The sequence below is a fragment of the Notolepis coatsorum genome (genome assembly GCF_963971535.1).
Source record: "Notolepis coatsorum genome assembly, chromosome: 19".
Lineage (NCBI taxonomy): Eukaryota > Metazoa > Chordata > Actinopteri > Aulopiformes > Paralepididae > Notolepis > Notolepis coatsorum.
Genome location: NC_140183.1, coordinates 35,725,135 through 35,752,764, shown reverse-complemented (window position 1 = coordinate 35,752,764; position 27,630 = coordinate 35,725,135). Strand labels below are relative to the sequence as shown.

At 43.5% G+C, this 27,630-nt stretch overlaps 1 protein-coding gene across 1 annotated transcript; it reads right to left on the bottom strand.

The window, feature by feature from the left end:
• Nucleotides 1–1,885: 1,885 nt before the first annotated feature.
• On the bottom strand, nucleotides 1,886–27,418 carry nes (nestin; the record flags this gene model as incomplete). The annotated part of the gene is made up of 4 exons (XM_084336611.1): nucleotides 1,886–4,925; nucleotides 5,820–5,893; nucleotides 22,305–22,429; nucleotides 26,576–27,418. 4 exons carry the CDS (start codon nucleotides 27,416–27,418, stop codon nucleotides 2,293–2,295), a joined length of 3,675 nt encoding a protein of 1,224 aa, XP_084192737.1. The 3' UTR covers nucleotides 1,886–2,292.
• Between the last annotated feature and the right edge of the window lie 212 nt (nucleotides 27,419–27,630).

Sequence of the window (27,630 nt, the reverse complement as noted above, 5' to 3'; positions counted from 1 at the left end):
CTTCTCAGTTGGCCATAGAGGACTTGGCGGGGCAAGCGGTGGTCAGGCATACGTATGGTGTGCCCTATCCAACGAAGATGTTTTTTGGCCACAGCTGCGGCCATACAGATTGAGTTGGTGTTGTTGAGGATGTCTGTGTGCGGGACTCGATCTTCCCAGGTCAGGCAGAGGATCCTTTGGAGGCAACGGATGTGGAAAGCGTCCAGGTTGGTGATGTGTTGGCGGTATGGGGTCCAGGATTCTGCTCCATAGAGCAGAGTGGAGAGACATACTGCGTTGTAAACGGCAACACACACACACACACACACACACACACACACACACACACACACACACACGCACACACAAACACTCATGCTGCAACCGCTTTAAACAGTCACTTTAAACAAAATGTCACTTTAAATAATGGAAAAGTCACTTTAAAGGAAGGAGGTATTGTAATAGTATAGTTTAGATACATTAAGTATAAAAATGACGTAGTTAAAATTGTAAATTGTATATTGTATAGTAGTGTATATAGGAACCAGTTTCTCAGGAACTTAGCATGTCTTTTTTTATCATGCACATCTTGTGTCTTACCTATTTTCATTCTATGTCTATTTTATTATTGGCTTATTGCACAATCGATGCGGGCACGACCACCCACATTTCACTGTATGCCCTGGTATGTATGTGACAAATAAACCTCTTGATTCTTGATACTGCATGTTCAAACGAAGAGTCACACACGGTATATGTTAAATCTACAGTTTATTCTGGGGACGGGGGACGGAGGCGGGGGACGGAGGGTACCGTGGCAGAAAATGTAGGCAATTGGAAATATGTTGTGGTGAGCTTTATTTTACATAAATTAACTGTTTGAAACTGTAGCCCCCCCCCCCCCCCCCCCCCCCCCCACACACACACACCTCCCCACCCACACACCCACTTGTAAAACATGCATGCTGCAATGAGTCAATCCTAGTCCACTCACATGGACTTTACATACTGCTGGAATTAGCTGTCTCCTTGATTTACTGTAACACAGCACAGTTCCTAAAAGGAGTGCTACCCTTCAGCTCACATCGATATCCAACAATCGGTACAATCACAATTAAGCAGCAATCAATGAGCTGAACGCTCTGATGTTCAAATGTCCCCCTCTGCTCTCTTATTGTGTTATCCCCGTGTCCCCAATTGTTTACCCCTTTTCCACAATGTGCACACTAAGGCCAGAGTGGTGGTACAATGAGGAGATGAGAAAAAGACACAGTTAGGCAAATATGCCGGTGTAAGGAAAACAAGAGAAGTGCTGAATGGGCCTCATTCACGATGCGATATAAGAACAGATTTCCTCTTAATTTGTTCTTAACTAGCATTTTTACTTATTTTGTTCTTACCTGGGCTTCAGCAATGTTTTCTTATTTTTGCTTTTCTCTTAGGCAAGACCAAATTTTAAGAGTGATGCTCTGGCCGCCCAGGCCGTACGCATAGAACGCATATTTAGAGATCGTCTAGATCTATTTGCAGAGCCAGATGAGTGGCTGCTTAGCCGTTTCAGATCGCCAAGAGCGGTCCTTTTAGATGTATGCAATACTCTGGAGCCTCAACTCAGACACAACACATGTCGGTCAAATCCTGTGCCTCCACACCTACAAGTTCTGAGTGCACTCGGGGTTTTAGCGACAGGGACCTTTCAGAGAGAGATAGGTGACAGGTCAGGTATTTCCCAACCTACTGCGCGATTGGCTCTTGACAAGCACACAAGTCAATACACAATGCGTTCAGTATTGACAAAGCCTACTTTGCTGGAACGATTAATTTGGATGGTGTATTGTACTTGTGCTGTATAATAACAATACATTTTAGTCACAAATCGCTTCCTGTTGAATGGATCAGCATGGTGCAGATGCAATGCCAAACCTCTGCCGTTTTGCACACGCCTGGTGGGGCGTGTCTGTATGCAAATTGAACAAGAACGCACATTTCAGTTTAAGAATGAGTGGCATTCATCATTCAACACACCTGGGTAAGATGAGATTTGGACAACGGGTTGATGAATGCGGCGGTGGCTTTTCTTATTTTTCTCTTAACAGACAGTTAAGAAAAAATATAAGAGAGTTAAGAGAGTATTGGTGAATGAGGCCCAATGTCTTTAGAATTGGCACACTGGTGGTTAGTATTATCAGGGTGTGCACCAAGGCACAACTTTGGCTTTTGTAACAACTGAATTACTATATAGCTATTGTATCCGATTCAAGTAATACTCAAAATGGCTTAGTAATGACAACTGAAGATTTCTGCCCCGGCCACTTATTCCTCCCCAGAGGACCATGAGTCCCGCTCGTCTTCAGAATCCTCAGACTGGACCAGCTCACCCTCGATCACTTCTCTGCACAGCAGCTGCTTCTCCACCGAGGGCCTCTGTTGCTCCCCTTCCTCATGCATTGTGTCTTTGGATGAGTCAGCCTCCGTCTTTGTGTTCCCGTTGGCCACACCAAATTCCAAATTCCCCCAAGCTAGGTTGTCATCCAAGCCTACATTCCGGTTGGACTGTTCATCTCCTTGGCCGTGAGAGTCGTCTGGTTGATATGTGGCGCCTGTCTCCAGTGCTGAAGACCAGAAGTTGCTGTGTACGCCAGAGCCAAAGAGGCCGTGTGGGTCGAAGCCATGTGTTTTCAGTGAATCCTCCGATCCTCTGGATGCTTCCATGGATACAGCCTCTTGCTCTTTGTCACGGACAGCCACATCCAGAAATTCGTTCTGGCCCTCGGAAACAGGTTTTCGGGACTTTGTTTGTGAATATTGGCTGGCATTGGGTGACTCGTCTTCTGAGCTGTTGGATTCTTCCATTTCTGAGTTGTGTACTTGACTCTCATGTGTGCTGCTGAGGTCACTGTAGATGGACTGATCCTCGATTAGGTCAACATGAGTCACCATTGATGCATTATGTTCATCCTTTTCCTCCCCTTTCTCTGCAGCATCTGTAGTATGTTGATCCTCATGTTGGAACTCCTCTTGAGACATTTCAGCTGAGATATCACTGAAAAATGGGTGCTCGTGAGACTGACCTGTAACTGTCGTATAAGACGTCAGTTCGTGGTGCACCCTCTCTTCAGGGTCAAAGTAGGAAAACGTGTCTTCTCCTCTCATCATGCCAACTTCCTCTCGCTCTGCCAGTTCCTTGACTGACTCATTCTCAGTGGCCTTCTGCTCTGCGAAGTGTACACTGTAAGTGGCTGTTGATAAACTCTCTAACTCTTGCTCCACAAGTCTGTCGACCATATCTAGCTCCACGTTGTAATCAACCTCAGAGAGTGCAGTGGGTTTTGCTGGTTCATTAAGTTCTTTGGTTTCTTTATTAGGCCCCTCACTGACTTTCATGACCATATCAACATCTGTACCTTCCTTATCATTCTGTAAGCTAGCATACTCCTTCCCTTGTCCAACACCCAGATTCTCTATATGAGCATACCCTAGATCATACTCCTCGTCCAGGGGTTCTCCCTCTGCCTCTTCGCACAGATCCTCCATCGTTCCAAATCGGTTCGACTTACTTTCGCTCCACGTGCCAGCACCTGTTTCTCCGACTTTCCCGTCCTCTTCACCCTCGCTGGATTCGCTCTCGTCCATGTGTGAACCCTGCGTATTGGCATCGGTCTCGTCACTCTTGTATCGAATCAGAGGTCGAGTGTCGGCAAGTGTGTTATCCTGAGCATAGCTGTCGCTCTCCACCTCGGTTCTCCAGGACACAGAGAGGTTTGGAGAATCCTCTTCCTCGTCATTGTCTTCTTCATCTTCAGCCACATGCTCTCTCTCCGGAGGAGTGTTCTCCTGCTGCCCTTTTGTCTGGTCCATCAGTGAAAAGGTTACACTGGAGTCTTGCTGTGTGACAGAAGTGACGTCTTCCTTTACTCGCTGCTCATGCAGTTCCCTTGCTGATATGTCCTCCTCTGGTTCTGCATGTAGTGTTTCACTCTCGTCCTTTCTTATGCAGTCATCTTTATTCCCATCGACTTTTCGTTCTATTGCACTGTCCCAGGTGTCCATGTCTTCCCCATCGGGGTACAACTTGTCCTCAAGCTCCCTCTTGTTTGTTTGCGCTGTGGCACCCTCCTCTCCTTGGCTCGTCACTCCTGTGTCATTGAACGGGATATTCTCCTCTTTGGTGACCTCCGCCAGTTGGTTAAACACATTGTCAGCCTCACACCCAGAGACTGGACTGCCGGTATCAAATGCTGGTTCCAGCACTGCATCCGTTTCAGAATCTGAGGTTTCTTCTTGAACCTGCTCTTTGCTTGTTGCAAATCCGTCTTCCACCCATACATTCCATGGCTCACAGGGGTCTTTACCAGGGGGCACTTCAAAAGACACATTATCACGGCCATCTGATAAACCAGGGAACTCTTCAACAGCTGGACCGGGGAATGCTGCGAGTGTCCCCGCCTGCTCGGCGTCAGTGCTGAAGCTTGACTCAGCCTGGTTACTAATGGAAGACTCCTCTGGAGGTCCAGCATAGCTCCAATCACTCTCATCTTTCTTATACCCTGCAGTGTTTTCCCTACGGCGGGATTTAACCAACATTTCACCCACAGCCTCCTCCTCATTAGGAGGTGAGAGAGGCTCGGCGTAGCTGACTTCCTCGTGGACATCCTGAGGTCTGAAGTGTTCAACCGTGCCGTTCTGAAGTATTTTTGGGTAAGGTGTTGACTTTGTGTAAGGCTTTGTGATTTCTGCACCAAATTCAGTGTAATCTTCTGTTGTCGTCTGGGAGATCTCTGGAGTTTTATTGAGGGTCACAGGTTTCTGAGTCCAGATTGATGTTGTAGAATTCATTGCTGCTTGGGGTCTTCCATTTACTCCATGGTAATGGAGAGGTGAGAATGGAGTGGCCATGTGGCTTGTAGTCAGCTGTGGCCTAACCCCTCGAGGACTGGAAACTGCATCTGTGGGCCACATAGGGAGAGCTCGTAAATATTAAATGACCCTGGCTGTTGTGAAGCTACAAAAACTACATCTAATATGACCTATTGAGCTGAAATGAGACTAACTATACTAAAATACTTTATCTTTTTGGATAATGCAGACAAATATTTTCTACGTTTTTCATTGCCTCCACAAAGCTTGACTAGTATTTCAGAGATACTGAAACCCCCCTCCCAAAGTCATTATTAGAATACACATTCTCGATGGAGGTTAGACGCTAATGGGGAGATATTGATCATCACTTCCTTCCCCCACAGTCTAAGTTACCGGAAAGCACAGCCATACGGCTCAGTGACCTTTGGGGACCCTCTTAGGTGGCTTGCATTACAGAGCCCAAAGTGCCTAGCTCAGCCCCTTCTACCAAAGACCACTCCTCCCAGTCCCCACCCTCTGTAGCCTCATGCAATTATGGACTATACCAAGACCAAGTCCTCCATCTAGGCACATGAAAGAAAGAACAATTAGACTTCATGAAGTTGAGGGGCAACAGGTTTCCGTATGACATATTTCTTCTATAAAAAAAAATGTATCATGTTAATGTAAGTATTGATTGTTAAATAATTGTAATTGACAGTCCATCTATTTCTATTGTTTATTTATTGTTTTGAGTAAGGGGCAGGCAAAATGTTCTTCTCCCTGCTCCTATTCGCTCATGGAATGTGCAAATTGAAATGAACGGAACACATTTTCTTTTAAATGAAATATGTGAAATAATACAGTGACTGATGGGAGTGTTACTGATGGGAGTGTTACTGAGGGGAGTGTTACTGAGCCTATGTGTTACTTGACACTATTACCATAACAACGTCACTATGACAGGCTGCCGGTGTTTTAGCGCTGGATAGATTGATTACCGGCGATGTAGATGCTCCTCGACGGAGTCATTAAAGACGCGTCTCCTCCGAGGTCCTCGTTGTCCAGTAAAGCTCTGCAGAGAGTAAATGAGACAAACAGAGGTTGTTTTTATCACTCTCCCCCTGTTCTTTTCTTGCCTTCTGAACATCATGCAGCTGATTCTGGAACTTTGGGAATATTGTGAACTTTAGGATTCGGTTGCGCTGATATGACGTTGGTAGCTGAGCAGGCTGTGAGGAGAGGAGTGAGGAGAGGAGTGAGGAGGGACTATTGTGCCACTCTGTCCAACAGCAGCAGAAGGCTGAGAGCTGTTGTTATGGAAATGCAGGCACGGCCATTAGTGAGAAACCATCTGCAGTGGACAAACCTCTTCAATTCCTCTCTCACAGGGCCTACAGTCTAAATCGCAAAAACGAGACACACACACACTGAGAGACCCAGCATTATGAATAGCTGAGGCAGAATTAATACCACTGTTTTCATTCATAGATGGGAGAATGCCAGTGCCCATTCCATTACCCCCCCACCCCCCTATGTAAAGCGACCTTGGGTCTTCTGAAAGGCGCTATATAAAACAAAGTTATTATTATTATTACATACACTTGAATTAGCACGTCTAGCAAAACAATAACTCACAGCCAGAATGTCTGCACACAATTATGCATATGGACGTAGAAAAACATTATTACATTTTTTTAAGATTAATTTAATTGAGGACAGTGTAGACGCAACCACTCACAATTATATGGAATGAGTGCAGAATTTAGCGATTGAGTCAACACAGTTCTCATTACAAATAATTGAAAAATCTTGAATTTGTATCCTGTTTGATTCCGACGATCAGCAACAGGACATGCAATTTGTTACCTCTTGTGTATAGTGAATGTGAATTCTAAACCAAAAAACACTGTGAATGAATGAATGAATGAATGAATGAATGAATGAATGAATGAAAACTTTATTTAACAGATTGCAGAATGGGTACAATACAGTACGGCTCAATACATACAATTGTTAAGGCGATGCAGACCTGAGAAAGACGTTTGTCTTGTTTCCATCAGGGTCCCCCATTTTCAATTCATATATAGACATTTATGACATACACAACATACATGACATTTATGGCATAGGGACATATAGGTATTTAGTACTGATACATTTGTGACATAAACGGTATTCAAATATACAGTACTGTTACCCCTAGATCCTGACAGAGTATATACATATGATGGGGAGGGGACTGTACATTAGGAGGGGGTGGGTGGGTGGGAGAGAAATATACATACGGCGGGGAGGGAATAATGCGGTGGGGAGGAGACTGTCTATTAGGAGGTGGTGGGGGTTTTGGGCATTTACGGTGGCCAGTTTCGAATTGCAGCCTCCCGTAGGTGCTCTTTAAGAGCGGTTTTGAATGTGGGTAGGGATTCACATTCCTTTACAGCTTTGGGTAGGGCGTTCCACATTGTTGTGGCAGAATTGCGAAACGTGTTTAGTCCCTTGTTTGAGCCGAATCTGGGTTTAACATGATTTGTTGAGCTACCTCTGGTGTAGTGGTTGTGGTATTCACTGACCTTTGGGAAGTATTTTGACATGTACATGGGTACCCCGGTCGTATAGTGTATCTTGTAGACCAGGCCCATTGCAAGTTGCTGTACTCTGTCGTCTACTCTAAGCCATCCTAGGTTGTCAAAGTGGGCAGGGGTGAGGTTCTGGGGTTCAGGTCAAGTAGTAGTCTGACCAGTTTGTTTTGTGATGTTTGTAATTTTGTTTTAAGCGCCTTTGAATACACTGTACTGTACGCTCTTCCTTCCATATATGAACTACTGTGCGGAGGTGTGGGGTAATACCTACAAAAGCACTCTAAAGCCAATATGCACCATGCAAACAAAGCAATAAGAATAGTCAACAATGTAGGATATTATGAACACACCAATAACTTATTTATAAAGCTACAAACATTGAAATGTATGGACCTAGTTGATTTCAAAACTGCCCTCATTGTATACAAAGCCAGATATAAACTAATCCCAGGCAACATTCAAAGATGGTTCAGAGACAGGCAATGAGAATATACCATAAGAGGGAGAGGGAATCTTAAACAACCAATGGTACACACTACGCTGAAAAGTAGGGATGCTCGATATTGGCTTTTTTACCGATATACCGATATTGTCCAACTCTTAATTTCCGATACCGATATCAACCGATATCACATTTTAATGCCGATATCGGCCGATAATATCGGTAGGCCGATAATATCGGACATCATTTCTATAGAAATGTAAAAAAAAATATATATATATATATATATATATATTCTTTTGAAAACCGATACCGATATTTTCCGATATCACATTTTAATGCCGATATCGGCCGATAATATCGGACATCCCTACTGAAAAGCATGTGCATATCTGTTTGTGGAGTGAAGTTGTGGAATAATTTACCTGAATACATCAAACTGAGTAAACATATGGCACAATTTAAAAAGCAGCTTAAAAATACACATTAGAGAAATACAGAAATGAGTAATGCGGATAAACAAAGTTATGTTATATTGTGTTATGTAGTGTTGTATTGTATTTACTGCTGTCAAGCGAATCAAGTTTTTTCTTTTTGTACTATATGTTACGGTGGGGTGGCGAGGGAAGGAGAGGATAACCCAATATGCGGAATGGTGTGGAAGGAGGAGATGGAGACGGAAGTTTGCTCTTCTCAAATACTGTGTTATTTTTATTTATAAGAACCATGAGAGCACAGGAGCTCCAGTAGCTCACCGCGTACCTCGAACGCTATTTCGGCGTCGGGGACAACCGTGCGCGTCACGGATCTGGGGTACACGAGTTCGACTCCCGGACTCGCCGTATTTTCTCAGAGTGTCTTTCCCCCCATCTATACCCCATTCAACCTGTTTCTGTCGGTCATACTTGACCAGAAAAAGCGATAAACGCGAAAAGAACCAGCTGACTGGTCAAAGTTTCAAAAAAAAAAAACCATGAGAGCGATAATAGGTCATAAGACCAAAACAAAAGTAAAGAAGCTGATAAATAAACAAACAGAAAGACGGGCGAAGGCACGTTACAAAAGAACAACGGAAGGCGCAGCCGAGCTGGCACTGAGTAAAAATCTAACTGTGAACACGAAAATCAAAGGGCAACAAAACGGATTACTAACAACAAACTTACTTAGCATAACACAACAACAGGGCAAGGACGACGTTGACAGGAACAGGGGTAACGGAGGTAATGCCGCCACAAGGAAGTGAGGACAGACCCACACTTAAATACAAAGACTAATTATAATGAGCAACACCTGGCAAGGCCAGGCCAAAACACAGAATCAAATAAACACCAAACTAGACACAAAAAGCATAACCAAATACAAACAATCAGACAGGAGGACAACATCAAACAAGGGAAGAAAGAGCCCAGGACAACATGAACGAGGAAATCAAATCAATTACATTTAACCGCAACAATATAATGGACTGCACCATCTGGCAGTGCCCGCCAGAGGGCGGCAGGAGACCACTGTTCATTTAGTCCCCATTGCCCCAGACAGGGCTCAGTCTGGGACCGTGACACTATAAGTAAAAGTATATTCTATAATATATTATACTAAATTATGTTATATCTAATAAAATTAATGGAAGAACAAATGTAAATGTAAGGGGGTAGGGATCAATAAGCTTAGCTTCCCTCTACTCCTTTTTTGAACATGTCAACTAACTACATTGCTCTTGACTTTTTGTTTATAATTTCTTTTTTATTTTATTATGATTGTTCTGTTTGACGGAGCTATATACTGTGATTTGTTTGGAGGAATATGGAGAATACATGTTCAAAAATGAACCTTTTCATTCATTCATTCATTCAATGTCATTGAAATGTGTCCTCTGGTTTTCTCTCTCCCCGTTCGCCTCCTACGCCTGTTACTCTAGACTCCCATAGCTCATAAATCGCTAGCTTCTTGCTGATGGGTGAGGGTCAATACTATGGGGGGGGGGGGGGGGGGGGGGCGTCGTGGAGCTAAGGTTACGCAGACCACACACCGGCTGAAACTGTCCTTTTCAATTAGTTGACCTTTCAAGTCCAGACTGCTGTGCCATCGTGGACAAGATACCTTGTCTCCATTTTGTAGACCCACTCTCTGTGAGGGGGAGGGGGATGTCTAGGTGGCTGGTGAAAAGCCATGTTTGAATGGGTTAAATCGTTGTGGGGGGGGGGGGGGGGCTCAATGTGTTTGTGTTCTGTTCAACTTTTGTCAATGATAAAGAAGATAATTCTGATTAATTTATTTGAGGTACATTATCTCCGTAAGGAGAAAAACAATGTGAGGATGTATTATGTTTTAACAGCTTGATCTCACTTAAAATATGTAAATAAAGTGTTAATCGACAAGAAAAAAAGCTACATAATGTACATTATGTTATAGCCATAATAATATATTTAGATATTGTATTGAAAATGTATGTGTATGTATTACAAATAGGTACATTTTCTTTACTTTTTATGTTTTCAGAAAACCTATATATTTTTTTATTCTATTTCTTTTTGGGCTTTCTGTATTTTTCACCCATCCCAATTTAGTCATTATGCCAATTCCCTTCCTGGTCGTTGTGCGCATTGCCCCACTGTCGGCCTGGGGAGGGTGTAGAACTACCACATGCCTCCTCCGATACATGTGGAGTCGCCAGCCGCTTCTTTTCACCTGACAGCGAGGAGTTTCACTGGGGGAACGTAACGCGTGCAGAGGCCCTGACCGACCAGTAGGAGTAGGAGTTTACAATGACCAGGACACATACCCCACCGGCTTCCCACCCACTAACACTGCCAATTGTGTTAGTAGGGACGACTGACCAAGCCGGAGGAACCGCTGACAGCTGGATTCAATCCCAGAGTCTCTGTGGTGGTAGGCAAGTGCATAGTCCATTGCGCTACCCAGCCGCACCTCAAACTCTAACCTTAAACCTCTTAACTGGTGCCGCCAAAAGTGGATTTTTTTTTTTTACTTGAACTTGAGGACTGCCTACTTTTTTTTGCAAACCAAAATACTATACTTTATACTTATAGCACATGCATGAGCCTGGTCTCTTTTGAAGGATAACATTCAAACACAAAAAATGCACTTTTAGTGCTAATGAAATAGAGTAACATAGGTCTGAACTTGAGTTGAACTTGAACTTGTGTACTCACGTTTTTCTGTAGTAGTTGCAATATCCAAAAGTATATATCCAAAATATTTGGTATGGCTGAAAAAACACTCCGGGTCCATAGCCTGAAGTCGTGTGTAGTACATGTCCAAATTAAAATAAAATCTGTTCATAAATGAGTGATTAGGAGTGATTTTGGTAAACTGGGAGACTGCAGGTTTCAGTTTTCTCATTGACTCCAATGCATTCCGCGTTTTTTTCTCTTCCTGTTTTCGCTTGTGACTTTTCACCTAGATCCCTGATTCGCTCATCCCCACATGGGGTATCATTGGAAAGCCACACTCATTGGTTACAACCCTGTCAAAGAAAGAAAAAGTCTGCCGTGTACTTTGGCACACGCCTCACATACCGGCATGTAACTCGAGAATGTTTGTCGCCTGAAACAGCAATAGACAGGCAACAAATAGGGCTTTAATTCGATATATATATTGTATTTAAAAATATGCACACCCGGGCGGCCGGGTAGCACAGCGCACTAAGCGTCTGTCTACCACAGCAGAGACACTGATATCAAATCCGGCTGTCAGCGGTGCCTCCGGCTTGGCCGGCCGTCATACTGGCACAATTGGCAGTGTCAGCGGGAGGCAGTGTTAATTTTGGCAGCTATTTTCATTTTAGTTTTAGTCTTAGTCATGTGTCAAGTGCTCCTTTTTCGTTTTCATCATATTTAGTCATCTTCATTTATTTTTCGTTTAGTCAGTTTTAGTCAACTAAATGTCTGAGCATTTTAGTCTTAGTCAGTTTTTGTCTCAATTTTGTCTTTTTTGTTTTAGTCTAGATTTTGTCGACGAAAATGGATGACATTTTTGTCTATTTTTAGTTAATGTACAAAAAAATTATAATTATATTATATAAATTATAAAACGTTTTTTTTTCTTTTTAAATTTTACAGCTACTGTTTTATATTGTACTGTTTTTTAGTAATAACTAGAAAGTAATGGTATTTATTCAACAACAGGTGATTGTATAGATTAGTATTAGTATCATTAAATGACAACTATGCTTAATATGCTTCACCCACGGAAAGGTTGTTGGCACATTGGTTCCACACGGACATTATACGTTGTTGCACTTGCTTCCAGAAGGCTCAGTTTAGCTTAGAGGCTCTGTTGTGATTTTTAATGCACAATAAATATTCAACATTCTCTTTTGAGACTCCGCCTCAGACTCTTATCATTTGGCACTAATTGCTAAACATTGTCACCGGTATGGCTGTCCGCAACATGTCATTAATTGTGTGCGAGAGGTCGATCAGTTAGCCATATTAGCGTGAGCTAGGTTAGCCACTAGTTAACGCGAGCTAGATGGAAATACAAACAATGTAATGTTACTGGTGAAAAAGTTATTTACCTTGGAATACTCCTTTGCCAACTTGCTGTACTTTGCTTGCAGGTCTGCAGCTGGATTATGAATAGTCCCAATTTTAGCCAAGGTAACGTTAAGCTAAAACTAGCTTTTCAAATAGCTCTTCAGCTAATGCTAATAACAGAGTTCCCCGTCACACTGCTCTGACTTGGGACAATGGCATTAAGAAAAGTTATAATTATTTTGTCTCAGTGTCTCTTGTTTTAGTCAACAATATCAACATACATGAAGAGAAATTTCGTCCTGGTTTTTGTAAATTACATTTTTGTCCTCAATTGTGGTCAACGATATTTAATAAATGATTTAGTCTTGTTAGCGTCACCCGGTCTTCAATAACGTGACGTCACGTCTCATTGTCGTCATGAAAAAAACCTTTGTTGACGAACATCTTTCGTCATCATTTTTGTTGACAAAATTAACACTGGCGGGAGGGAAGCCGGTGGGTGGTAATCTGGTTGTTGTAAACAGCGACTCCTACAGGTCGGTCAGGGCACCTGCACAGCGAGGAAGGGAAATGGTGACCTCCCACGCGTTACACTTCACCAATGAGAGTCCTCGCTGCCAGGTGAAGAGAGGCTGCTGGCTGTCTCCTATGTATCGGAGGAAGCATGTGATAGACTTCAGGGCTGCCTAGACCTACCAATGGGGGGCACATGCACGCAACAACCAGGAAGGGGAGGGGGGAATTGGCATAACGACTAAATTGGGATGGGAGGAAAATACAGAAAAATAGGAGGAGAAAAAGTGGATAAAAAAAAAATATGCACACTGAGCCGCTAGAGGTCGGCAAAGTGGTGCGTTGCACCGGTTGGCAACTTGTTAACAAGACGGCCCAGGGCCGGATCGGTGACAGTTAAGACCTGACTTTATATCTTAAGCGGATATTAAAACTAACCTCAACTCTAACTATCATAGCGCTGCTGGCGGAACAAAACCTTGTAACTCCATTTTTTTATTTTTTTTTATTTTATCAACTCAGTAGATCATCCTCCATGTGTGTGTGGTTATACAAAGTCTACACAATGGGAAAGCATTAAACCAATCATCTGTCTAAACCTCGTAACTCTATTCGCCCTCAAATCTGTGTTTGTTTTTTTTCATCTGCTGAAAAGTTGGGTTTTTGGAGTTACAAGGTTTTGTTCCGCCAGCAGCGATAGTTAGATAGTGGTGAGAGCTCTCGCCCTGCGACTGCAATTATTGTTGATCAACTCCTGGTTGCGGACTTTTGCAGATACAGTACGTAAATATATTACTTATGGCTATAACAACGTACACCATGTACCCTTTTTCCTGTGGTGGATTAGTAATTAATTTACGTCTTCTGAGGAGTTTTGATTGATTGATTGAAAACTTTATTAACAGATTGCAGAATGGGTACAGTACAGTACAGCTCAATACATACAATTGTTAACACTTTGAGTGCCACGCCGGGTTTTCCTTTTTACCCCCTTGATGCCACGGTCCACGGCCAATGTTAACATTAATATCGCCTAATCTATGTTTTAAATTATGGCTATGTGTCTAATCTGCCCATCGCTTATCAAAGAATCATTTTCCAGTCAACATTGGCAAGGCAGATTGTATTTTTATCGCTTCATTTCCGTTTGATAGCATTTTGAAAATCACCCGTTTTCCGGGAAAAAACAACCCATTCTATGATAATCGCCTTTTACTGGAATATTCCAGAACGTTATCATTTGTCTGTCTATTTGTGAATCGTTTTCAAATAAACGCTAGATGATCGATAGTACTGTATATGTGTGCGCACGCACGCTCGTGCCGTGCGCTGATAATCGCTGCTATTATTTCCTCATGGCTTTTACAGTCAAAACAGCTACTGTTTATCACATATAGTGGAAACGCTTATATCTCCATGAAAACAAGTCTGATTATCCTAACACTGATAACATAGATTCCTTACCTGACATCAGATGGTATCCAAATGGTATATTCCAATTCCTAATCACCATTCGAAAAAATCGATAAGTGTATTGATCCAACGTGTGTACAGTAGAACACATGATTCCCCGCGGCTCAGAGGCTCCAGAATGAACTCTGGTAACCCCGGCTGCATCAGTGAGAAGTAAAATGTGGAGTCAGAAATCCGATCTCCCATTCACTTTCATTGAGTCCATTCCAAAAGGGTGATTTACCATCTGGGAGATGATAGGGGGCGCTTTTTTCACATCTGATCGCCGGCGGTCCCTGGATCTCCAACGGTAGGCTCGCGTGATGCAATATGATTTCAGATCGCTAATAAAAAAAAATAAAAAAAACACCTGAATATTCTCGGGCGTGGCACTCAACGGTCGGGGCGTAAACCCGAATATTCTCGGGCGTGGCACTCAAACTGTCAAGGGGATGCAGACCAGAGAAAGACTTTCGTCTTGTTTACATCAGGGTCCCCCATTTTCAATTCATCATAACATATATGACATACATGACATACAGATAGACAGTACTGCTACATCTATACATTTATGACATACCAGATTTGCAAATACAGTACTGTTTGTGATACGAAAAGAGTCCAGAAAAGAGAGTATATACATTTGACGTAGAAACTGTACATTGGAGGAGGTTGGGTAGGTGGGGGGGACTGTACATTGGAGGTGGTTGGGTGGGTGGGGGGGGGAGGTTGGGTAGGAGGGGTGGGTGGGGGACACTGTACAACTGTACAAGCAAAACTGTACATTGGAATATTGACAAGACCATACTTGGTAATTTACTGTACATTGGAGGGGGTTGTGTTAGGACATTTACAGGGGCCAGTTTCGAATTGCAGTCTCCCGTAGGTGTTTTTTGAGAGTGTTTTTGAAAGTGGGTAGTGATTCACATTCCTTTACAGCTTTGGGTAGGGCGTTCCACATTGATGTGGCATAATTGCGAAACGTGTTTAGTCCCTTGTTTGAGCCAAATCTGGGTTTAACATGATTTGTGGAGCTCCCTCTGGTGTTGTGATCGTGGTATTCACTGACCTTTGGGAAGTATTTTGACATGTACATGGGTACCTTGGTCGTGTAGTGTATCTTGTAGACCAGGCCCATTGCAAGTTGCTGTACTCTGTCGTCTACTCTAAGCGATCCTAGGTTGTCAAAGTGGGCAGGGGTGAGGTGGGTTCTAGGAGTAAGGTCAAGCAGTAGTCTGACCAGTTTGTTTTGAGATGTTTGTAATTTTGTTTTTAGCGCCTTTGAGGTGCTTTGGTACCATGAGGTGCAAGCATAGTCGTAGTACCCTTGAATGAGTGCTCCTGCCAGAGTCTTCAGGGTATTCTTTTTTACCAGTGAGGAGATCCGGTACAAGAATCGAGTTCGTTGGTTGACTTTTTTTTATTACATTGGATGCCATTTTGTCACAGGAAAGATTTGCCTCTAGGATGGAACCCAGGTAGGTAATATCTTCTTACCTTGTGACAATATTGTCACCCACTGTAACTGAGAAGCCGTCGGTCTTGCTGAGTTTGTTATTTGAACCGAAGAGAATGGACTCTGTTTTGCCCATGTGTAATGATAGTTTGTTATCAGCGAGCCATATGCAGATTTTGCCTAGTTCTGAGCTGAGGGTTTTTTCAACCTGTAACTTGTTCTTGTCAGAGACCAGCAGGGCTGAGTCGTCCGCAAACAGGAACAAGTTGCAGTCACAAGCTGACGACATGTCATTTGCATAGATTAGGAACAGTAGCGGACCTAGTATGCTTCCTTGTGGAACACCACAGCTCACTGTGAGGGGGGGGATAGGGTACCGTTTACCTCCACCATCTGCTCTCTCCCCTCCAGGTAGGATTGCATCCAGCTCACTGATAGACTATCAAAACCAATTGAGTTTAGCTTGTCAATCAGAATGGTGTGATTGACAGTGTCGAAGGCCTTTTGTAGGTCCAGCATGACCATGCCGCAGTATTTGCCCGCGTCCACCTCTTGTTTGATGTGGTCGTTTAAATAGAGAAGGCATGTGTCAGTGGAGTGGGATGTTCTGAAGCCAGATTGGAATTCGTAGATTAGGTTTTTTTCGCGAGGTATTTTTCGACCTGTTGGGTTGGTGTCAAGGGTTGGCTTGGGAAAATCAGTGTGTCAGTCTACTGAAATTCTGTGCGGCAACCGACACCAAGAGTAACGCGGAAGCAGCGCTCCATTTTTTGAACTGTTTCATCAATTTTTTTTGTCTCTTGAACAAAACATGAAATGCATCATCCTCATTCCTTCAAAACCTCCCTCACATCAAACACTACTTCCTCAGATCAGCCTGGCGATGTCTCTGTACTTCTAATGTCACTCCGTGCAGCCGCACAAGTTTCTCCTTCCGCGCAGCACGATTCAATTTACATTAAAAACGCATCAAGTGACACTTCTGCTTTGTACCTGTCACAGGCTCTCGTCAGACAGTGTACTGTACATAAATAGGCAGCCCGTCACCAATAGTGAACCCAAAAAAGTGTTGGAATCTCAGACGGAGAGACACAGATAAAGCTTATCTCTATCCGTTCTGTTTATGACACATTTCAGACTTTAAACCTTTTTTGTGTTACAGACTGCAATCGTATTCGGTTTCATCCACCTCTGTTATACGGTATCCTATCCACATGTGTGTGTGTCAATCTGCATGACAATTAAAGACTTCTACAATAGGAATGCTCCGATTTTAGATATTTATTCCACACAAAAGGAAACACATTGCTCTTTTGTTCACATTTAGAAATGGATTTTCTTTTTTGAGTTTTGGAGACCCTTGTCCCGGCGCTACACCTGATGGTTTTAGAAGCAGAATGGATACAGAATACTACAATGGTGTGGAAAAACACTATATTGTAGGCCCTACCACTCAAGATTGGCTAATGGAACACTCAAGGTGCAGCCTATGAAAATATATCTTTTAATTGATTAGAAAAGGCAGATAAATAGTGGTGTCAATGGGGAAAATACATGGAGTCATGGCCTTATTATTGTAAAATTGTCATAAAATGTGAATTCAAATTATATTTGAATATGGTAATTGAGAGAAGTAGTTTGTGTAATCTATTTTATACACATCAAGTTCCAACACTTGCAATCAATATTATTTATTGTTATCTTTTTATCATTTGCTCTCATATCCCCAATTTAATCGTTATGCCAATTCACCTCCTGGACGTTGTGCTGCGCTACTGTTAGTCTGTGGAGGGTATTAACTACTACATGCTGCCCTACTGTTAGTCTGGGGAGGGGATTAACTACTACATGCTCTCCAACCCCATTACATTATGTTCCGTCAAGGCCTGGAAGACTCTCCGTAAGGTGGAGGGCCGAGCCAAGCTGACCTCTCCTCTTACCCCGATTGTAGGCAATCCTGACTTTAAGCCAGACCAAATCGGCGGCGGCTTCAAGACCTGGTATAAGCAGGGCATAACCGATCTTGGCCACCTGTTTGATGGCCGGACCCTAATGTCCTTTACACAGCTGCAGCAGCGATATGGCCTATTGAAAGCGGAATTTTTTAGGTACCTACAAATTAGGCAGTTTATCACCAAGGACACCTCACTTTTAACTGACATCTCCACCTCGCAGGTGGAGAAAGCCCTCTCCTTGCAGATCCCCAAAAAACAAATATCTATCTTCTATAGTACTCTGAACCTTAATTCATCTTTATCTTCCTATGTTACTAAACAGTCCTGGGAAGAGGATTTGGACATAGAAATCACAGATGCAGACTGGCAGGATACGTGGACCTACGCAAAAGAAATCTCGGTTTGTAACCGCACCAAGGCCATCCAAATTAGAATATTGTATCGCATTCATATTACCCCCGCCCGTAAAAGTAAAATGGATCCCAATACGTCCCCACTTTGCTTTAAATGCAAGATAGAGATTGGAAATCACGTCCACTGTTTTTGGACCTGTGTAAAACTACAGAGCTACTGGTACGACGTTGTAGAAGAACTGTCTGACATATTTCACACCCCCATCGAGCTGGATCCCCTCTGCCTTTTGCTGGGCCTCCCAGATATTCATGTTACCAATTCCAAGCATAAGAGACTGTTCAATTAGTTGACATTTGCTGCTAGAAAGAACATCCTATTGTTTTGGATCAAGGACGAGGTCCCGTCAATAAGGTCATGGCACAATATCATAATGGAATGTATCCCCTGTGAATATATTACGTGAATGCTGCATTCCAAGTTGGACACTTTTTATGAGATCTGGGACCCCTATCTGTCACATATTGGGCCTGCACTATCCACCACTGTACTCGCCGGATTTCCCCATTACCAGTAACCTCCCACTGCTGCCTTGTTTTGTCTGACGGTACTGGCATTGTAAATACTGTACATGTCCTATTGACTACAGTGGTACTATACATGTTCTCTTGACTGCGGTAATACTGTACATGTTCTCTTGACTACAGTAGTGCTGTACATGTACCCTTGACTACAGTAATACTGTACATATCCACTTGACTACAGTAGTACTGTACATGCCCACTTGACTACAATGATACTGTACATGTCCTCTTGGCTACAGTAGTGCGGTACATGTTCTCTTGACTACAGTAATGCTGTACATATACCTTTGACTACAGTAATGCGGTACATGCCCACTTGACTACAGTGATACTGTACATGCCCTCTTGACTACAATAATACTGTACATGCCCACTTGACTACATTGATACTGTACGTGTCCTCTTGGCTGCAGTAGTACTGTACATGCACTCTGGGCTACTAGGGAATACACGGTCATATGCACACGTTCACAACACACATATATGCATGTACACATAAAACATATACATAGGTAAAGCACACGCACATATGGGTAGGTAGAACACACATATATATAGCACACGAGATAATGCGCACACGTGAAAGCCACACTTATTTTATTTTATTTATTTTATTTTCTATTGTCATTTCCTTATTTAATTTTTATTGTCTTTTTTCTTTTTTGTTTGCCTGTCTTGTGATGTTATTACTGTTGTTAGTGTCATTATTTTTATTGTTGTTAACGGTATTGTATTGTGATGTCTTGTTCTATGTTGAAAATTGAAAAAAAAAACATTTATAAAAAAAAAAGAAAACTACTACATGCTGCCCTACTGTTAGTCTGGGGAGGGTGTAGACTACCACATGCTGCCCTACTGTCAGACTGGGGAGGGTGTAGACTACCACAGTACCACATGCTGCCCTACTGTCAGTCTGGGGAGGGTATTAACTACTACATGCTGCCCTACTGTTAGTCTGGGGAGGGTATTAACTACTACATGCTGCCCTACTGTTAGTCTGGGGAGGGTGTAGACTACCACATGCTGCCCTACTGTCGGTCTGGGGAGGGTGTATACTCTACATGCTGCCCTACTGTCAGTCTGGGGAGGGTATTAACTACTACATGCTGCCCTACTGTTAGTCTGGGGAGGGTATTAACTACCACATGCTGCCCTACTGTCGGTCTGGGGAGGGTGTATACTCTACATGCTGCCCTACTGTCAGTCTGGGAATGGTGTAGACTACCACATGCTGCCCTACTGTTAGTCTGGGGAAGGTGTAGACTACCACATGCTACCCTACTGTTAGTCTGGGGAGGGTGTAGACTACCACATGCTGCCCTACTGTCACTCTGGGGAGGGTGTAGACTACCACATGCTGCCCTACTATCAGTCTGGGGAGGGTGTAGACTACCACATGCTGCCCTACTGTTAGTCTGGGGAGGGTGTAGACTACCACATGCTGCCCTACTGTTAGTCTGGGGAGGGTGTAGACTACCACATGCTGCCCTACTGTCAGTCTGAGGAGGGTGTAGACTACCACATGCTGCCCTACTGTCAGTCTGAGGAGGGTGTAGACTACCACATGCTGCCCTACTGTTAGTCTGGGGAGGGTATTAACTACTACATGCTGCCCTACTGTTAGTCTGGGGAGGGTGTAGACTACCACATGCTGCCCTACTGTTGGTCTGGGGAGGGTATTAACTACTACATGCTGCCCTACTGTCCGACTGGGGAGGGTGTAGACTACCACATGCTGCCCTACTGTTAGTCTGGGGAGGGGATTAAATACCACATGCTGCCCTACTGTCGGTCTGGGGAGGGGATTAACTACTACATGCTGCCCTACTGTTAGTCTGGGGAGGGTATTAACTACTACATGCTGCCCTACTGTTATTCTGGGGAGGGTGTAGACTACCACATGCTGCCCTACTGTCAGTCTGGGGAGGGTGGAGACTACCACATGCTGCCCTACTGTCAGTCTGGGGAGGGTGTAGACTACTACATGCTGCCCTACTGTCGGTCTGGGGAGGGTGTAGACTACCACATGCTGCCCTACTGTTGGTCTGGGTAGGGTATTAACTACCACATGCTGCCCTACTGTTAGTCTGGGGAGGGTATTAACTACCACATGCTGCCCTACTGTTAGTCTGGGGAGGGTATTAACTACTACATGCTGCCCTACTGTTAGTCTGGGGAGGGTATTAACTATCACATGCAGCGCCACTGTCAGTCTGAGGAGGGTGTCGACTACCACATGCTGCCCTACTGTTGGTCTGGGAAGGGTATTAACTACTACATGCCTTCTCCAATACACCAGCTGCTTCTTTCTGCTTCTCAAACCTGGGCTGATATGTAAGTGTTCATAGAAATAATTGGAACACCAAGAATATCACTTGTATATTTGATTTAATGATTGCCATCAGAATGTGGATGTGGCAGAGAGATGGTGGTGACCTCATGGTGACTCTACAGTACCTCTACGTGGCCACCTCCAGGCTCAGAGAGATGGTGGTGACCTCATGGTGACTGTACCTGTACGTGGCAGAGAGATGGTGGTGACCTCATAGTGACTGTACCTGTACGTGGCAGAGAGATGGTGGTGACCTCATGGTGACTGTACCTGTACGTGGCAGAGAGATGGTGGTGACCTCATAGTGACTGTACTTGTACGTGGCAGAGAGATGGTGGTGACCTCATGGTGACTGTACCTGTACGTGGCAGAGAGATGGTGGTGACCTCATAGTGACTGTACTTGTACGTGGCAGAGAGATGGTGGTGACCTCATAGTGACTGTACCTGTACGTGGCAGAGAGATGGTGGTGACCTCATAGTGACTGTACCTGTACATGGCAGAGAGATGGTGGTGACCTCATAGTGACTGTACCTGTATGTGGCAGAGAGATGGTGGTGACCTCATGGTGACTGTACCTGTACATGGCAGAGAGATGGTGGTGACCTCATGGTGACTGTACTTGTACGTGGCAGAGAGATGGTGGTGACCTCATAGTGACTGTACCTGTACGTAGCAGAGAGATGGTGGTGACCTCATGGTGACTGTACCTGTACGTGGCAGAGAGATGGTGGTGACCTCATAGTGACTGTACTTGTACGTGGCAGAGAGATGGTGGTGACCTCATGGTGACTGTACCTGTACATGGCAGAGAGATGGTGGTGACCTCATGGTGACTGTACCTGTACATGGCAGAGAGATGGTGGTGATCTCATAGTGACTGTACTTGTACGTGGCAGAGAGATGGTGGTGACCTCATGGTGACTGTACCTGGCAGAGAGATGGTGGTGACCTCATGGTGACTGTACTTGTACGTGGCAGAGAGATGGTGGTGACCTCATGGTGACTGTACCTGTACGTGGCAGAGAGATGGTGGTGACCTCATGGTGACTGTACCTGTACGTGGCAGAGAGATGGTGTTGACCTCATAGTGACTGTACCTGTACGTGGCAGAGAGATGGTGGTGACCTCATGGTGACTGTACCTGTACGTGGCAGAGAGATGGTGGTGACCTCATAGTGACTGTACCTGTATGTGGCAGAGAGATGGAGTTGACCTCATAGTGACTGTACCTGTACGTGGCAGAGAGATGGTGGTGACCTCATAGTGACTGTACCTGTACGTGGCAGAGAGATGGTGGTGACCTCATAGTGACTGTACCTGTACGTAGCCACCTCCAGGCTCAGAGACATCTTCAGCTGCAGCAGGCCTCTTCTGTCCACAAGGAGAGCATCGATCTGCTGGCCCAGCTCCTCTTTCTCCACCTCGAAGCCCCCCAGCTGGGCCTGAACAACAGGAAGAGGAAAGGGAGGGGGGAGGCTATTTTAAAACATACAGTCTGAAATGCAAATACACAGTCTAGTCCTGTTAGGTACAGTAGCATGGAAGTAGTAAAACGTCCTCATAAGAAAATAGGTAGCTGAATTTCCCGTAAGTTAAGGTAAAAAATGCTAAATTGTTATACAACTCCTGGAAACATGTTACTAGTCACATGAAATCATACACCACAGCATTCAGCGTAAAGCATGTCGACCACTTAATGTGGTTGTTTGACCCCCTCCTTGACCTCTCACACTTCACCGTGATATGGAATTAATTCTGTGTGCCCTGGTATTTAAATATGAAGCCCCAAATCCTTTTCAGACCTAAATGTTTTAATTTCATTAGAATGTGAAATGGGCACAAGAGGTAAGCCCAGGGGAGCACCTCAAACATGGACATTCAAAACCCAGGGCCTGTCGCTCGGGAAAGGACGCATGTAGCACATACTTTACCAGTAGCTAAGAAGACAAATTATATTAATTAATAGAGTTCAGGGAGGGAAAACAATATATTTCATATATCCTCAAATGACAGTAGGTCTTTGTGACCAGACATGATAAATTGTTCTATTCTTAGTCTCATTGCCTCAAGCCTTGCCTGGCATGTGCATCGTGGCATGTGTTTTATCCACATCTCTGGGTTATTTTGGATTGTGTCTATTTGGGTATCAAACATCTTTTCTGATTGCCCACTTTTAGAGCAAGAGACCATAACGTTAATCAGTAAATTATTATTAATTTTAAGTTTCCAGAGATACCTTAGATGTGGTACAGAAGATATGTGACATAATTGAAACAAAAAAAACAGCACTATAAAATAAACCGGTAGCACTTTATAATAACACCCTGTTATAATACATTTATAAGGTATTTGTAGATAATGAACTAATCATGAACAAACCATTTATATACATTCATAAATGATTATTAAATCATTTATAACTATATTTGTATACCATTTACAATGTATTTATAACGCATTAGTGGATAATGAACTAATCATGAACAAACCATTTATATACATTCATAAATGATTATTAAATCATTTATAACTATATTTGTATAACATTTACAGATTAGTTCTACATTATTTATAACTCATTATCAACATTGTTTGTACTTGATTTGTTCATCATTAAATAATGTTGTTTAATGTGTAGTAACACATTTGTAGATGCTTTGAAAAATGGATATGAAAAAACGACTATAGTATATCTCCATTTATTTTTCATGTTCAACAAATGATTTGTTAAGACATTCATAAAACATTTATAAATCATTTGCAGATGCTATTGTGGGGGCCAATCTAAAGTGAAGCCTATTCATCATTAACAAGTGTCTAATACAGTTAATTATTTGTTTACTTTTTCATCACATGTTACAAATGTTGTAGGCAGCTTTCGGATACACCCTTCTTTGTGACATCAAACAGTGACAGAATTAGGACTAAAGATAAATGCAATTTTATTAACATATAAAATACATGTGCATGATATTATATAGTGTAACATCGGGGGGCACTAGGACCCAGGAGTACCCTGGCCAGGTAGAGTATCTAGAGAGGAAGTCTCACGCGAGCGAGACTTGACGTCACGTGTGTTGCCGTCTGTTTGAATGGAAGCACAAGTTATCCGTGCTGCGTCTATACTTTCGCTTTTAATAAGGTATGAGCCGGTTAAACACCTTTTTTTGTTGGTAAATCTATTCCATCATTTCCGACCTACAAACAACTCTTATGTTGTGTAGACGTTCGTGTAGATGTGGTGGCCGCTAACGTTACATTTGTTCGACACGACACACAAGAGTAATAATCATTTGTGTCGTGTCATCATCACTGAGCACACTGAGCACACATTAGGAACAAATGTAACGTTAGCGGCCACCACATTTACACGAACGTCTACACAACAGAAGAGTTGTCCAACCTCCTCCAATGTACAGTTTCTACGCCAAATGTATATACACTCCTTTTCTGGACACTTTTGTATCACAAACAGTACTGTATTTGCAAATCTGATATGTCATAAATGTATAGATGTAGCAGTACTGTCTATCTGTATGTCATTGATGTCATATATGTTATGATGAATTGAAAATGGGGGACCCTGATGTAAACAAGACGAAAGTCTTTCTCTGGTCTGCATCCCCTTAACAATTGTATGTATTGAGCTGTACTGTACTGTACCCATTCTGCAATCTGTTAATAAACTTTTCAATCAATCAATTTCAAAGGTCGGAAATGATGGAATAGATTTACCAACAAAAAAAGGTGTTTAACCGGCTCATACCTTATTAAAAGCGAAAGTATAGACGCAGCACGGATAACTTGTGCTTCCATTCAAACAGACGGCAACACACGTGACGTCAAGTCTTGCTCGCGTGAGAATTCCTCTCTAGATACTCTACCTGGCCAGGGTACTCCTGGGTCCTAGTGCCCCCCGAAGATAAAATTGCATTTATCTTTAGTCCTAATTCTGTCACTGTTTGATGTCACAAAGAAGGGTGTATCCGAAAGCTGCCTACAACATTTGTAACATGTGATAAAAAAGTAAACAAATAATTAACTGTATTAGACACTTGTTAATGATGAATAGGCTTCACTTTAGATTGGCCCTCACGATAGCATCTGCAAATGATTTATAGATGTTTTATGAATGTCTTAACAAATCATTTGTTGAACATGAAAAATAAATGGAGATACACTATAGTCGTTTTTTCACGATAGCATCTGCAATCTTTCATATCTATTTTACTAACTAATGGACGCTCGGAGCTAACCGGAGCTAACGCAGAACAGGAGGATGGTAAAGCAAATATAATGACTTCCTTTCTGGGGTTTTCAAAATAAAAGTGCTATGTTTATAGCAGCGGAAAATTTTTATTTTGTACATTATCTAACGTTAACACAAACCTAAACTAACTTTAGGTTAGTTGTAACGTTAGTTTAGGTTCGTGTTAACGTTAGATAATGTACAAAATAAACGTTTTCCGCTGCTATAAACGTCGCACTTTTATTTTGAAAACCCCAGAAAGGAAGTCATTATATTTGCTTTACCATCCTCCTGTTCTGCGTTAGCTCCGGTTAGCTCCGAGCGTCCAGTAGTTAATAGTATATTATCAATACCAGCCATTGGATTACTGTTTTCTAAATTGGGGAGGCTTTTAATCGTCAAGGTAAGAGGATTTTAAGTCATGGTATCCATAAACTTCAATCGGTTCGGATCCTTTGAAGGAATGAGAATATCAACAAACCTGTAGGGAACGTCACGCTACTGTCCTGCCTCACTTCCAGTGATGAAGCTAAGCTATGCTAACGGAGCGACTGTTCCCTAAGCTAAATGCACGCACAGAGACAAAAAAGGTATGTATCTTCTTGTCTAACTCCAGGGAAGATGTTAAATAAGCTAATTTCCCAAAATGTTGGAGTTTTCCTTTAAAAGAAAATAATTATTTAAAACCATGAATAAAGTGTGCATGAAATAATAGGGGAAAGAAAATGTTAGGAACTTGTTACATTCACCCACACAAGGGCTGAGTAATCACACACCCCCCTCTCTCTCTCACACACACACTCTCCCAGCTCTCTTTCTCTCTTGCCCCTTCCTCATCTCTCTCACCCCCCTCTCTCTATATATATATCTCACACACACACACACACACACACACACACACACACACACACACACACACACACACACACACACACACACACACACACACACACACACACACACACACACACACACACACACACACACACACACACACACACACACACACACACACACACACACTTCAGAAACAAACATAGTATCAATGAGAGCATCAATAATACACCTGAGTGAAGTCTAGTTAAACAAAAAAAGAAAAGTAAAAAAAGAAAAATCCTTAAAAGTTAATCGTGAGTTAAAAAAAATAGTGGCGTTAATAGAATTGGGCGATAACGCATTAATACCGCGTTAACTTTGACAGCCATTAATATATATATATATATTCAGAAATTAGATGTATAAATGTATTACCAGTGATAAAGCATAGAACCACTACAGTCTAAAATCAAGTGACACGTCATTTAACTATCTACAGCAAATCTGGATCCATTGCTCTTACCTGGAGTTGTTGGATCTCCTGGTTGATCCTGTTCCTCTGTTGGGCCATGCTCTTCTCCAGATAGTGCCTGGTATCCTGGGCTGAGGCTCGATCCGTCTCCAGAGCTTGGAGCTTCAGCTGGCTCTCGCTCTTCTCCTGGCCCACCTGGGCCAAGCGGCTTCTGGCCTGGTTCAGGGACTCCTCCAGCTGGGCCACTTGGTCTTGGTAGGCCTCCGTCGCCTCTTGCCACACCCTGATGGCCCTCTGGGAATACTCCTGCCCCAGCTGAAGGAGGCTGGGCACCTGGCTGTCCGTTGGGGCTCGCATGGTTGGCAGTGTGGATCTGGAGTGGGTTAATGAAGCCTCCAAATGGGCCACATCCTCCTCATGGGTTCCAATGCGGTGCTCAATCTCCTCCTCCAGGTGATTGACCTTCTCCCTCAGCCATATCTGTGCCCTGTACTCCTCCTCCATCTCCCTCCTGCTCTCCTCCAGCTTCCTCTCAGCTTCCATCTGGGCCTGGGCCTCCCTCTGCCTCAGCAGACCCAGGGCTTGTAGCTCCTCAGCCAGGCTCCCCAGCTCCAGCTCTGCACAGTCCCTCTTACTCCAGGCCGCCTCCACCTCCAGTCTCGCCTGACGCAGCTCCTTCTCCAGGCCCTTCCTGCATGAGGAGGCCCCCTGGTCGCTGTGTCTCAGCGCCTGGATCTCCCGGTGCAGCAGTTCATTCTCCTCCTCCAGCAGTTTGACGTGGCCCAGGTACGACTCCAGCCGCCGGTTGAGTGTCAGCATTTGGTGCTTCTCCTCACCCAGGTAGCTGTGGTGGTGGTGGTGAAGGTGGGGCTGGTACACGTTGGGGAGCTCCATGTCAAAGAAAACAGACAGGGAACAAGGAGGAAAAAGAGAGAGAGAGACGTCAAGCCGAGGCCTTAGACAGAAGTACGCTGATTATGATGAGGAGCCAGTTCTCTCTCTCTCACTCTCTCTCTCTCGCTCTCTTTGGGTGTGAGTATATGTGTGTGTATGTGTGAGTGCGGCTCCTGTGAGGCTCTGTGCCTCTTGTAGTGTGACCGCCAGCG